The 13,351-nt window shown below is 41.0% G+C and overlaps 1 protein-coding gene across 1 annotated transcript; it reads right to left on the reverse strand.

The window, feature by feature from the left end:
* Positions 1-4,465: 4,465 nt before the first annotated feature.
* On the reverse strand, positions 4,466-12,563 carry nts (neurotensin). The gene is made up of 4 exons (XM_054776847.1): positions 12,346-12,563; positions 10,039-10,100; positions 5,678-5,902; positions 4,466-4,806 (listed from the first exon to the last, which is right to left on the reverse strand). The coding sequence occupies exons 1-4, from the start codon at positions 12,404-12,406 to the stop codon at positions 4,663-4,665; spliced, it is 492 nt and encodes a 163-aa protein (XP_054632822.1). The 5' UTR covers positions 12,407-12,563; the 3' UTR covers positions 4,466-4,662.
* Between the last annotated feature and the right edge of the window lie 788 nt (positions 12,564-13,351).

A 13,351-nucleotide genomic window follows, 5' to 3' on the forward strand; every position in this document is an offset into this window, starting at 1 on the left:
AAGCACGATCGTACATTCATGATTCCTTAGGCAGTAATACGGAGCTCCTTTCAAACTGTTTTTAATTGACTTCATTATGGTTTGGCAAGGTTGAAATAGTTGCATATGCTTGAATTAATTGCTTTGAATGTTGGCTTTTCAAGGTTTGAAATGTGTTCAGTTGGCTGAGAAAAAATGCATTAGGTTGAAATTAAGCACCCAGGCATCATTTCTCCAATTTTATGCTTTTTTTCTTTTTTTTTTTTCTTTTTCTTGATCCTGCTGTACAAACCACTGGATGACTTAATACAACACTGCCATCTGCTGGCTGCAATGGACACATTCACTGGCCAAAGCCACTTCATTAGGTACGCATAGACTATCTGATAACAGCCAGTACAATAGTACAAAAAAATACAATCATATATTTATGGTTGTGGTAGTAGTTTGCAGTGGTGCACAACTGAACTGCTTCCAACTGAAATCTGTTTCTGATATTTTGGTTTATCTCCATCAGCTCCATAAGGTGGTGCAAAAACTTTGTCACATGGCGTTCAAAGCCAAAAAGGTTTGGGAAGTAAGCCATAGTCGTTTACAGAATATTGGTTGATCATTGTCACGGTGAAGATAAGAGAAGACATGACCCCTACGTTCCTATCAACATTTGCATTTTAAAACAAGAAACATTCTTGGCAGATGTCTTTCCTGCCCACTGCAGGGGTGGCCGAAATTTTCCACTTATGATACGATGCAACCTTGAGTATCGACCGATAAAGATATCAATATGATCCGATATCAGCACGAATCATATATTTCTACACTAAGTCCCCAACTAACGACTAAACAGGCAGTTTTGTGGCGTTGAAGGAGACGAGGTCTTTGAATTCGTTTTTTTGAAAACGTTTTCTTGGAGATACCATCTGATGGTTATTGCGCTGCAGTCGGCACCAGTAAGGGCCTTAATGTGGGTGGAAGACCGCCCTGTGTCTTGATGGACAGCCAATCGGATCCTCCGGCTCAGCGCAGGTGTGATTTTTTTGGGGTCTACCGCTTGACTTTTTTGTTCCATAATGCTCAGGATCTTTCAAAAAATGAAGAATGACTGATTTACTGCACCCAACCTCAGCAGCAATGGCACGCTGCGAGAGGCCTTGCTTATGCAGCTCGACAATCTGACCACGTTCAAAAAGAGAAAGCTTCTTAGCTTTAGCCATCAGGAGGGCATGACAGTGTGAATGCCTGACAGAAAATGACAGTTTTGAGCAGATTTTGGCTTTTATAGCCTGTGGTCTTCAACTTTTGATCTACTACTAAATGTGTGCATTTTTAAGCAAGACCAACAATTTAGAATATAAAAACTCTCTAATTTTATTCTTTTTAATAACGTTGTCATACTGAAGCTAACCAACAATAAATAAAATACTTCTTACCATCTATGCGACTTCTGGTGCTGCATGGTTTTGCAACGTATTCTGGACCATTCTTTCTTGTTGTCATCATCTTTGTCAAAAGGGTTTGCCCTGCGAAATTAGCTATCTATTTGATTAAAAGAGGGAAGCTTACTTCTTGACCTCTAAATGACTCGGGTAGGCTAGCACATTATCCAGTAATAATCAAGTTTTGGTGTCTGACCTAGAAGAAGGCCAGCTGGCATTGGCTCTGGCCACCCACATTGGAAATGCATGAATGGATCCAAATGCATAAGACAGTTTTGGATTTTGAACCTTTTTTTTTAACACTGTGATTTCTGTAATGTTTTACTGTAAATTGTCAGCAATTTTTTTGTATAACTAAATAAATGAATTTTGTTATATTAAGAAACGTCTGAGAGCCAGACGCAGTCATCAGAAGAGCCACATCTGGCACCCGAGCCATAGGTTCCCTACCCCTGATACATACAGTCGTCTCTCGCGACATCGAGGTTCAAACATCGCTCCCTTGCCCTATTGCGTTTTTCAAAAATTAATGAATGATTGTTGTTTCATGGTTGTCTATATCCTAATATTAGTCAAAAAATATCGAAAGACAATTCATATGTAGTAATGTGGTCACTACTCGGCGTCAGTAATGTTACATTGATGAGACATAACCTGCATTAAGTCAGCCATGGATGACGAGTCTGACGTGACAAAAAATGTTCTCCTCCCACTTCAGAGATCCTGTAGCCTGCGCATTAGCAATGTGCAATGTAGTGTAAACTAAGTTAGCGGTAGTGTCGGAGTGTATGACATCAATGTCTGGCAGATTCATGTTAGACTGGCTGTTCTGTAAATCAATCAAGAGACAAGAAACGTCATAGTGAGGATGGATGATAGGCTGATGATTTCTTTTTTATGCGATCGACCCACATTACGTTCAAGATACAACAACAACAAGGAACTTTTCCAATGCTGCCAGTGAGTTATTATGTCTTATTATTGCTTATCATGTCTACTATATTAGATCATACGAGTAATTTAGTGTTATTTAATGTCTGTCTCTAATAATTTTAACAACCGTTTTTAGAAAGTCATAAACAAGTTTTCTACTGTATGCTCTATCTATGAAAATATTCAATTTATTCATATTTAATCCTATACTTTGTGGAAATTCACCTATCACAGTCTGGTATGGAACCAATTAACCGCAATAAACGAGGGATGACTGGACTGTTATTACTTCTTTTGTGGAGTGGAATGTTAGGAAAGGCTTGATCAGGTGATATAAACCAAACTGCACAATAGTCAGCAACAGCAGGTACGGGAAAAACTCACTCGTGTGTGTGTGGTTGTGTGGCTGGGATTTGTGGTTCTGTGCCACTGTGGGAAACTTGTGCATGGTCAGTTTTGCACTCGGCTGCAGTGTCTTTTTCGGACTTCAACGTCGCTCCTGTTAGCACTCGCAGCTGTTGTGATCACGTAGGCTTTATCGGGCTGCTGCTGGATAGGAATGCTGTAGCCGAGTCTGGAATGGACTGCTTGCATCGAAGTGATATCTGAGTTTTTAGATGCAGGCTGATATGACCAGATGCTCGTTTTTCTATTCGATATTAATGTCCAATTGGGGCAATCCCACTTACTCTGAATGTGATTCAATTTACTTGTGTGGAACCTCGGTTAGCGTCCGCCCCGGTTAGTGTGTTTTTCGGTTAACATTCAAAATGTATGCCACAATTTTGCCTCAGTTTGTATGCATTTTCCGGTTAGCGTGCAATATGGTCAATCTTGTCATGTTATTAATACACTGCGTGAGAATGTATTTTATCTGAAATCCTTCCTTGTTAGCATACTATTAACTAGGTAACAAAATGGCAACCGGAAGTCACCTACCTGTCGCCTATCTATGACAGTGGTTCTCAATTATTTTCATGCCCCCCCCAGGGGACAGAAATGTTTTCCATGCCCACCCCCATTGATAAACTGATAATATCTATTTCTTTACCTGTACTCTACATGTCTACATACTAAACTTGAAACTGAAACCTGGAAATGCAACAAAATGGAGACCAGTGAAGCATACAAGCGTATTCAACAGTCAAATTGCATGTTGAGTCCGATACATTTGTACTGTACATGTAAGAAGGTCTGCACTAATATTGAAAGTCCTGCCCCCCCCCCCACCCCCCCAATAAAAAATTATAACATAAAAGATTTACAATTATAGTTTTACATGCATAAAAGTACAATTCTAAATGCATATAAATGAAGAATGAATAAATGAACATTTAAGGTTGCTTTTACCTCCACTGAAGACGTGACAGTGAGCTCAACCAACACCACCTTCCTGTTTTGTCATGAGTTATTACTTGAATTCAATATTGTTTTTTTCACCTTCGTTGTCTAAATGCTGGCACTTGCAACTTTCTTTGCTTCCATTTTGGGTTATTGAGGTGAAAAACACTATTCAATTCAAGAAAAATAACTCAGGGCAAAACAGGAAGGTGGTGGTGGTTGATCTCGCTGCCACATCATGTCTTTGGGAACAGTCAGTGTCAAGAGTCACATCTTCATTGAAGGATAAGTAACCTTAAATGTTCATTTATGCATTTCATTCATCATTTATATGCATTAGGAACTGAACCAACACTCCTCTGTATTAAGTTGTATGAAAGCGGAAATTTGACTCCTGGGATTGACAAAGGAGTCAAGCGCCAAACAAATCCAAGGTCAAAACAGCCAGCAGTCACTTTTTAAGAGTTTGTTCAAGGCTGATATTTTTCATGCAGAAATAAAGAGAGGCGGTTGAAAAGCACTCTTCTCAGTGCACCCTCTCTGATGGGGTCGAGAGACACAATTCAAAGTGATTTCACTGAGAGCGTCAAGGTTTCACATTGAAAACAAAGTTTTGTATTATCTGCCACCACTGTAGCAGTGAGTATGAGATGGAGAGAGGAATGACAATGACGCTCGCAAAAAATGTTATACCATGTCTTTAATGATGGACAGAAACCAAAAAATAGAATGTGTGTGTGCTGTGAAGAAATAGAGTAAATAAATATAGCGTCTCCTTTAGTGTGATGCTTACATTTTATTTTGAGGACCTAGCAACACTTTAGAGGAGCACAAGAGCGGCGAGGCCGACAAGGCAAAAGTGGAATTTGGTCAAAAGGGAAAACAGAAGGTTACGGCAAGGATGGCGGAGAAAGAAAACACAATCATGGCAGGAAGATAAGCCGCCGAGGGGGTGGGTGGAGTGGTATGGATGTCAGTAAATTGCACTTCGTTTCAAGATGTACGGCCTCCGGGTCTTGGTGCTGTGAGACGCTTGTCTCTTCAGGATGTAGGGAGACTTTCGTTTTAGCGGAGCCTCGCTGTTCTCCGCCGCATAGTCCAGGGAACCGTGGCGTAGCTGCCGGGAGCAGGTGGACACACAAACAGTGACAGGTCATTAGAACGCTGATCTTTGAGGACTCTTTCTTCCAGTATTTAATCCTACTCCTTCTCCATGTCTCAGCAATTACTGATGGTTTGTTCACTTCCTTTGCCTAAATATGACCATTTTCTCAAGAATAGTGAATGTGTAACAATAGATAATCAAAAAATAGATAAATAAGTAAATAATTCATCATTGTAAATAATGGGTAAATATAATTAATCAAGTAATACAACAAATAATGATATATAAATGAATAGAAAATAAATTACATTAAAATAAATAAGGAGATTATAGATAAATGAACAAATAAATAATAGATACAGGAGTAAAACACAGACAGAGCCATTGTATAATGCAGGATATAGACGAAGCAATGACTTCTTAAGTACTGAAATTCAAGATCATGTATAGCCAGTATGTTTATATCCTTGTAAACACCATATACTTGTACTGTTTATTATGCTGTCTCATATTAGTACACTGACTTGTTTGTTGACATAATGAATTGTGAAAAGTTTTTTAGCGTGGAGCGAGCATGCCATCACTTTAATTAAATGTTTCCCTGAGGCCGTATTGCTCATCTTCTTGTCATAAAAAATGTTGTACATTATTGGGTACAGCGATTTTATTGAAAAGTAGTTTATTATCAACTATTAGAAGAAACATATTAAAGATTCAAGTGAAATGTGCAAGTGCAAGTGAAATAAATGCATTTTTAGGCTTTACAAGGTCATTCCAACATGAAGTATTCCTCATTCTAATGTGTTTTTACGTTGACGTAAACAAGAGGAAACATCAAGTCCTACATGAATCTGCATTGAATAGATCTACGTATACGACTCACCCGGCCCTCCCGGCTCTGCTGCGCTCGACAGATGTGCTGCAGCCTGTAAAGCTCCTCCAGCTTCTGGACACTCCACTCCCCAAGTTGCTCCTCTCCCGCCTCATCCTCCTCTTCGTCGTCTTCCTCGCCGCTCCTCCACGCCTCCTGCCGCAGCCCGCTCAGCAGCCTGCACAGGTTGTCCAGTGACAGGCGCCAGTAGGGGGCACTCTGCTGGCTCTGTTTCAGCTGCACAGCACAAGAGAAAGAAGCGCATGAAGTGATATTTACTCTAAGCCATTGCTTTATTTAACTACTGTACATGAGAGGCTCATAACAGAAAAACCAGGAAGTGGCCTGACAGTAAGATGAAAAGACAAAGAAGATTTACCGAAGAAGTACTAACGTAGACCAGATGCGTGTTATGGAGGATGAGGACATCAACATAGTGACGTTATCATGAAAACGTCATACGGGAGGATGGAGACAACCTCATGAATATGTTACATCTACATCCCTGTCTTCCTGGAGGCAACATGGAGTGAAAGTGATGTCTACTTATTGGAGGCATCACTGTCTCCCTGGTGCGTGTCTCCATAAAGACATCAGTGAGCGACGGTCGCCCCCATGTCGACCCCATGGAAACGTCCCTGTGGAAACATGCAACATGGGGACACTATAATGAAGTCATCATGAAGACAACATCATGACGATATCACATCTCCATCCATCCATGGGCATCACAATGAAGATAACACTGCGGACAGGATGAGGACAACACCATTGAAGCCTAGAGACATCATGATGGAGATGCTAACACTGAGGCTTGGAAACGTGGCAAGCGCTGCAGATATGTCTCCGTTGTGGAGAAATCACAATAAACATGGGGAACGTGGAGACATGAGGATGGATACAAACACTATGAGGAAGACCAGACCATGGAGACATCACCATAAAGGCTGCAACATAGCAACTGAGACATAACAAAGGAGACATCACCATGGAGGTCAACATTCCAGCCCAGTCTTCTGATGACATCATGGCTATTAAGATCATTACAAATGTTATGAAGACATGAACATTCAGATGGAGGTCTCATGATGTTTGTACAGTTGATCCCCGTCTATCCCAATCCCTGTTCTGCATTCACTCCTCCGCGTGTTCACAGATTTCTTTTCTCTGCATTAAATTCTAAATAATGAAGGTTTTCATGGCACCGTCGCCGGTGCGTTCATGTGGATGTGACGAAGACGCTCGCATCTACTTCCGCGACAGAGCGCCGCCGCCATCTTGTTTATGTATGTGTCCCACAGCGGAAGAAGATGCGAGCGTTCACATTCACATGAACGCACAGACGACAGTGCGCAGGCATACGACGGGAGACAGATATAACGCCGAGCGTTTTGTGAGGTTTGAGTTTTTGCGAAGGCATTTTTGTGATGCAAATGTTTTAATCTTTTGAACGCATATTGTCATGTTCATTGTCCCCAGCAACTAAGCGGAACTACGTTCTTCACCACCGAAATCTGACCAGAACTGGACTGAGGAGACCAAGTGGGGGGTAAGTCGGTGACTACAATGCTGATGGGGACGTCATACAACTTCATGTCAAAAATCAGAACTATCCCTTTAAGTAGACAAAGGTTGATGGCGCTATCTGCCGGAAAAAAGAGAATGCTGCAGCTGTGAATCCAGATGAGGGCGCTGTTTCACAAGTCAATTCACTCCACATTTTCCAGCGCCGGAACATGCTTTGATAAGGTGATGTTGTAGGTACAGTACTGTAAACTGCATTCCTGCCAAATGTACACATTCTTCATACCTTTGACTAGGCTGCTCTCCAGATGTGCATTTTGTTGCATGTCGGTTCAGTTTTGAGTTCAGTCTGTGAAACTTGGATTATGCTCTTGTGTCGAGGCACCAGTGTACGGCTCACTCCTCCCTGCAAACCGTCTTGCGTGTCGTGCCCCTCCAAAGAAAATCTAAACTCATGGACCGTAAAGGCTGTGATTGGTCAGCTTGTAGTACATTATTGCTTGTGTGTGTGTACGACTCAATCAGGGGGCATACAGCCTTCGTATCGATTACTTCCAGCTGCAGTAAAACTCCCCTTCCCACTTTAGGGGCTGTCCACACGGAAATGTTTTCAAAGTATTTTATCATTTCAGCCTTTCATCCAGACAGAAACAGCATTCTGGATGCCCTGAAACGGTATTTGTTTAAAACTGCTTCCAGAGGGAAAAAATCTGGCAACGTTGCTGCGTCTTTTCTGTGTAAACAAGCAAACCACTGCTTTCTGAAAACGATTTGAATGCATATTGTTTTGAGAAGCCAAACTCCTTACTTGTGTAATCCCAGCGACTACCTGGAACTACATTCTTCATCACCAAAATCCAACCAGAACTGGACTTAGGGGACCAAGTGGGGCGGGTAAGTCGCTGTTGATGTACTACACTGCTGATGAAAAATCTGAACTATCCCTTTAATTACCACCAATGAGCCTAGTCATGGGAATTTGGTCTTTTGGCTCAGCTCCCTAAAAAGAGCCGCCTCTTTCAGCTCCCAAATGGCTCCTTAGATTTGTTTGTTGCTTAAATTGATTTATTGTGAAAATACGTGTTTTATTTTGTATGGCGTTATTTATATGCTGTACATGGAACAGATTGCTGTAAAATACAAAAACAAACACTCATCTCAATTAGACAAAAAGGTCCAATCGGAGTGTGTGTAGTGTCTGTCAATTACAAGTATTCACACTGAAGCAACACAACATCAACAAAACATTTCATAACAAACTATCAATTAAAATGTGCAAAGCTAAAAGCAGCATCCAAGTAACGTTTTTGCTAGTTTTCAGCAAAGATTGGCATGCAGAAACTCAGTGCACAAGTGCTTCAGCTTTTGTTTCTTGTTGCTCATTTTCTTCACCCCTGCACCGTGTGGTCTCAGGCTATGTCCCAATTGTGATTTTTTTGTTCAAATTTGAGCTTTAATGAGGTCATTCATATCACCTAAAAATTTGACTTGTCAATGTGAATGTAAAGCGTTCTGTCTTTACGGAAGCCAATTTTGCCTCAATTTGTGCTCTCCTCAACGCGTTTGTGTTAATTTCAAGGATTTTCTGCAACGGGAGTCAACGTTTTCCTAACCGAATGGTTAACATTAAGAAGAAAGAGAGCAAGACCTTTGGCTACGGCAGTTTGTGGAGAACTTGCTGCAACTACATCTGTTCTGAGGAGAATGTGGGTGGATGTTGGAGCCAAGAGTGGTGGGATGCTGATGTGAGCCGCTTCACTGACATTTTTTAAAAATTATTTTCAGATGACAAGAAGAACTTTTACCTACATCACGCCGTCCGATATGTCGGATATATGCAACCTCTGTGAAATAAAAGCATCTAAGTTCCAGTAACGTTTAAAATGATGAGGATAAGCAGCATAGAAAATGGATGGATGGATGTTTAAAATGACCAAAATAGGTGAAAATACTTTAAGTATTACATGTCATCATGAATGTACCTGTTACTGCATGGTCACAGCATGGACATTAAATGATTAAACGTTGTTGGGGGGGTTTTTGGTGGGCTTTATAGTCGAAATAGATGTGTCCCATTATGTGCATTCTCAGTGCCCTCATGCCAGCTGTTTTTTGATCTTTAGAACGCACAGAAAAGGGAAAAGGGGCTATTCATGTTTCACATAAGGATTGCGGATGATGAGCAAAATTCCCCCCAAAAAGTGCAGTTTTCTTATGCTACTTTTTTATGCTTTTTCCAAGATGTTAAAAATAGATCAAAAATATCTCAAAGTATATTTTGCTGCCTTCGTTCTGGTGCTGATCCAGGAGTTCCATATTCACAATATTTAAACACACCACATACACGTAAAGTTTGTATTGTAATCAGGAAGCCAAGTAATGCATCACACATGTAACATTTCACACATCTTTGCACCCGGGAGACACAGGGGGATGAGTCACTGTGGTCCCTTTTGACCACACCGTTCCTCACTTGAACATGTGACCAAAGCACGTACAGGCCCGTCCCGGACTGTCCCATGTGACAGGCAGCTGATGTCCGTATGGACCCAAACATCACACCACAAGAACATGTTTTTTCTCCTCTGCAGTCTGCCCTCCATGTTACATTAAATGAACTCAATCATCTGCACGACGCCATGAGGAGTCATCACAAGAGCTCAGTTCAGTGAGCAAAGGAAGATGTTAGTGCTCACATTCAAAGCAGTAAGACTCCAGCATCGTCGAACAAGAAAAATGGGCTTCTGACTCACTACAAATGTCAAAAGTCAAACAGTGGAAACACCTGTGTGGTGTGCGTATGCGTGCAGGTGTGTGTGTGGGAGAGACAGGTGCCAGCAGCGTTGTACCTTGGAAGCGAACAAGCTGCTGAGGAGCTCTTCTTCTAACGCTCGCTCTTCCTGGTCCACGTCTGGTGTCGGAGAGGAAGAAACAAAGCAGAATGAAACCTTCAAAGTGACATATTACAACTTACTTACAAGTTCTTCTTTCTTCATTTTATTTGTGAGGAACTAATTTATTTTAATGGTGATGACTGAAACATAGTAGCTTAATGTTGTAGGAAGGACACTTGGTTATGACACGGATATGGAGCTAAATAAGGTAACCCTAGTGAAGTATGCATGTCAAAATGACATATCGGCTCATCTTTAGTCGATTGTCGTTTGTTGCTCATGTAAAATATTGGCAAAAATGCAGCATATTTTAATGACAAATGTCAGATCCATGAGAGAGAACATAGTCTAGTAAAGGCCACCAGTTCTACTTGAAAACAGAAGCATCAAAAAGTCCCCCAAATATGTCCACTTCATGATTTGCAATCATGGGAAATATTTTTCTGTCTGTTTATGTCAAGATGCTTATTACAGAATAGTGCGACCAAATTTTGACGACCAAAAATCAGGACACTCGGCCCGGCAATGATTCTTGAAGTTTACTCAAAGATGCATTATAGTGTCAGTACATTTATTGTTTGCCCCTCTGTATGGGTAGAACATTGTTATATTGCAAAATAGTGTCTATACTAACTAAAGACGCAAATTCAAGGAAGAGTGTTCAGAAACTAGCAGGAAAATGATTCCAAAAACAGAAAAACACAGGAACCTGAGGTCAAATGCTTGTCATTTTCAGGAAAAATCTGCCCTCTAAACTCACAAGAAGTTTGAAAATTTTAACTGTGGTTCTGTATGACATCCCCAATTTTGCGAGACTTCAAGTAGGAAAGCATCAAACGATTAAGTCAGTATATATGTTTTGCTTCTTCTTTGGCTTTTTGCAGCTTTTTTGCAACACATTCAAAAAGCTGCCAACGTGGCAGCCATTTTATTGGCACAATGAAAAGCAGCACATGAAAGGTAGTCGGCCATCAGCGGTTTGAACCAGGACAGCGGAGCCAACTCACCCTGGTCGATGAGACTCGCTGGGGAACAGGGAACGCGAGGAGGTCGTGTCGGTCGCCATGCCAACGATGGTACAGCGTGAGTCCGGCTTGAGTGCAGACGTGCCAACTTAAATGCATTTTTCATATTCTGCAGGCATTTTTACTTCTGAATACGCATTGCTGCTCTCCAGGTATGCATTTTGTTGCATTTTGCCAGTTTCGGAGGTGAGTCGCAGACGTGCACATAAAGAAAAAAATCTGAAAAAAACAGACTTTAAGGCTGTGATTGGTCGGCTTGTTATATTCTGTGTGTATACGACTCCATCAGAGGGATTACAGCCCACCTTCACGAACGCCGTGTCCTCCGATGTCGGATCAAAAATTTTCAATAAAAATGACTGTTGTCATGCGACGCTTAGTTCCAGCTGCAATAACACTATTCTTCTCTTTTTAATTACCATTGTTTGCTTGTGACGAAGGGAACTAACAAGATGAATAGTGGACGAGAGTTCTGCTTGCTCACAGAGTTGATTTCGCACCACATAAGAGTAGTGGTGTCCAAAATGCAGCCCAGGGGCCATTTGTGTCCCATGGCTCGTGTATTGACCAGTGGAATAATGTAGAAGTAAAATTAAACCCAGAAAATGGGAAGAGTAGAGCAAAAGACATAATGTAACAAGAAAACGCTGAAATGTGGATGCTAATAGCTTTTAATAACACAAAGCTTTGTCTTTCAATGTTGATGTTTTTTTAACCAACTAAAACATATATTAAAAAGTTAGGACTAGAAATGACTTTTCATTGACATATTTTGACCTTTTTTTTTTACTAGTTTTATTATTATTACTATTTTGACTTTTTTTTGACAATGTCATATGATTTGACATCATGTTGACACGCTGTCAGAGAGGTATTCATTCAACAACGTTTATTATTAAATATGCTAAATTAAAAATGAAACGGTAATCTTTCCAATAGGCAAGTCACATATTAGAAGGAGCTCTCTTGATACAGTGGAAACTACATCCACACTAATTAAAGTATTAAAGAAATGAATACCTGTCATGAATAGTTGTCCCATTAGGCTGTGTACCTAATGAAGTGCATAGTTACGGTGATACATAGAAAAGAAGATTTTTTTTTTATTGTGCTTTACATATAAGAAGCACCTTCTGTTAGTTAGCAGCATCTCGGATCTATTTTTAATATTCTGCAGACTTACGATTTTGCATTCTGCAAGTTTTAAAGACAAATAACGCAACCTTTTTTTTCTTACCTGCACAAAGTCCACCGCAGGTGAAGCACAGAAGAAGCACACACACAAAGTGAGCCAGCATCTTGCCCAGGAAAAAAAAAACAACTAAACCAACCAACAAACAGGCAGTAAGGTAAAAAAAAAAATGCACAAAAAAAATCTGACGGTTTGTATGATATGGCCCCGCGAGAATATGTTAGTCCATAAGGTGAAAGGTCAAGACAGGTGGTGAGTAGACCTTCCTGCTGCTGCTGCTGCTGAGATGATCTGAGGTGCAGCAGCCTCCATTCCCCCACTATATACAAGCAACCGTGATGTCACTGCACTGCACCCCCCAGCCCCTCCTGCAGCCATGTCTTCATACAACTCTGTCATCAGACGTCACTTTGCTGTCACCATCTTCATTTTTATTAGCGTCTTACATCAAGAGTGCGCACGGCCCCCACGTCTGTTGAAGGGGCGGTGGTGGTGGTTTGGCAACATCATCATCACGGCACTTTGTCTCTTGTTTCGCATCAACATCAGGTCAACAGGTGATGATTCATTCACACTGTAGCGATTAATGCACACAGATTAGATAAATAGGACACTTGGCAACTTTCATTGTTTTTTCATTGAAAAGAATAACTTGTCACCTGTCGACCTGTCACAGTCCGCTGATTAGGAAATTATGTTGTCATTAGGGTCATGGGCAGAACATGCAAATTCCACACAGAGATGCTCCATTCGAACCCTCAATCTGTGAAGCCAACATGCTAACCCAAGCCGCATAGAATTATTGACGTCATATAAAGCCAACGCTGGTAGATGATGTGACAGAAGGTCAAACAGTGTTCATTGTCACCTTTCTTCTGTTAGTCACAGTTGTCTTCCAGTCTTCACATTGGGTATGCGATGCCAGAGCAAGACCCCTCTTGGTTTTTAATGACATCCAATACGCTGACGAAGGTATCATAGGTGACCCTCCATCTGCCTTGTGACCAGAGGTCAGTAGTTTTTAACTTATAGCCCATCTATATTTCACAAC

Source organism: Dunckerocampus dactyliophorus, chromosome 5, assembly GCF_027744805.1.
Source record: "Dunckerocampus dactyliophorus isolate RoL2022-P2 chromosome 5, RoL_Ddac_1.1, whole genome shotgun sequence".
In the NCBI taxonomy this organism is placed as follows: Eukaryota; Metazoa; Chordata; class Actinopteri; order Syngnathiformes; family Syngnathidae; genus Dunckerocampus; species Dunckerocampus dactyliophorus.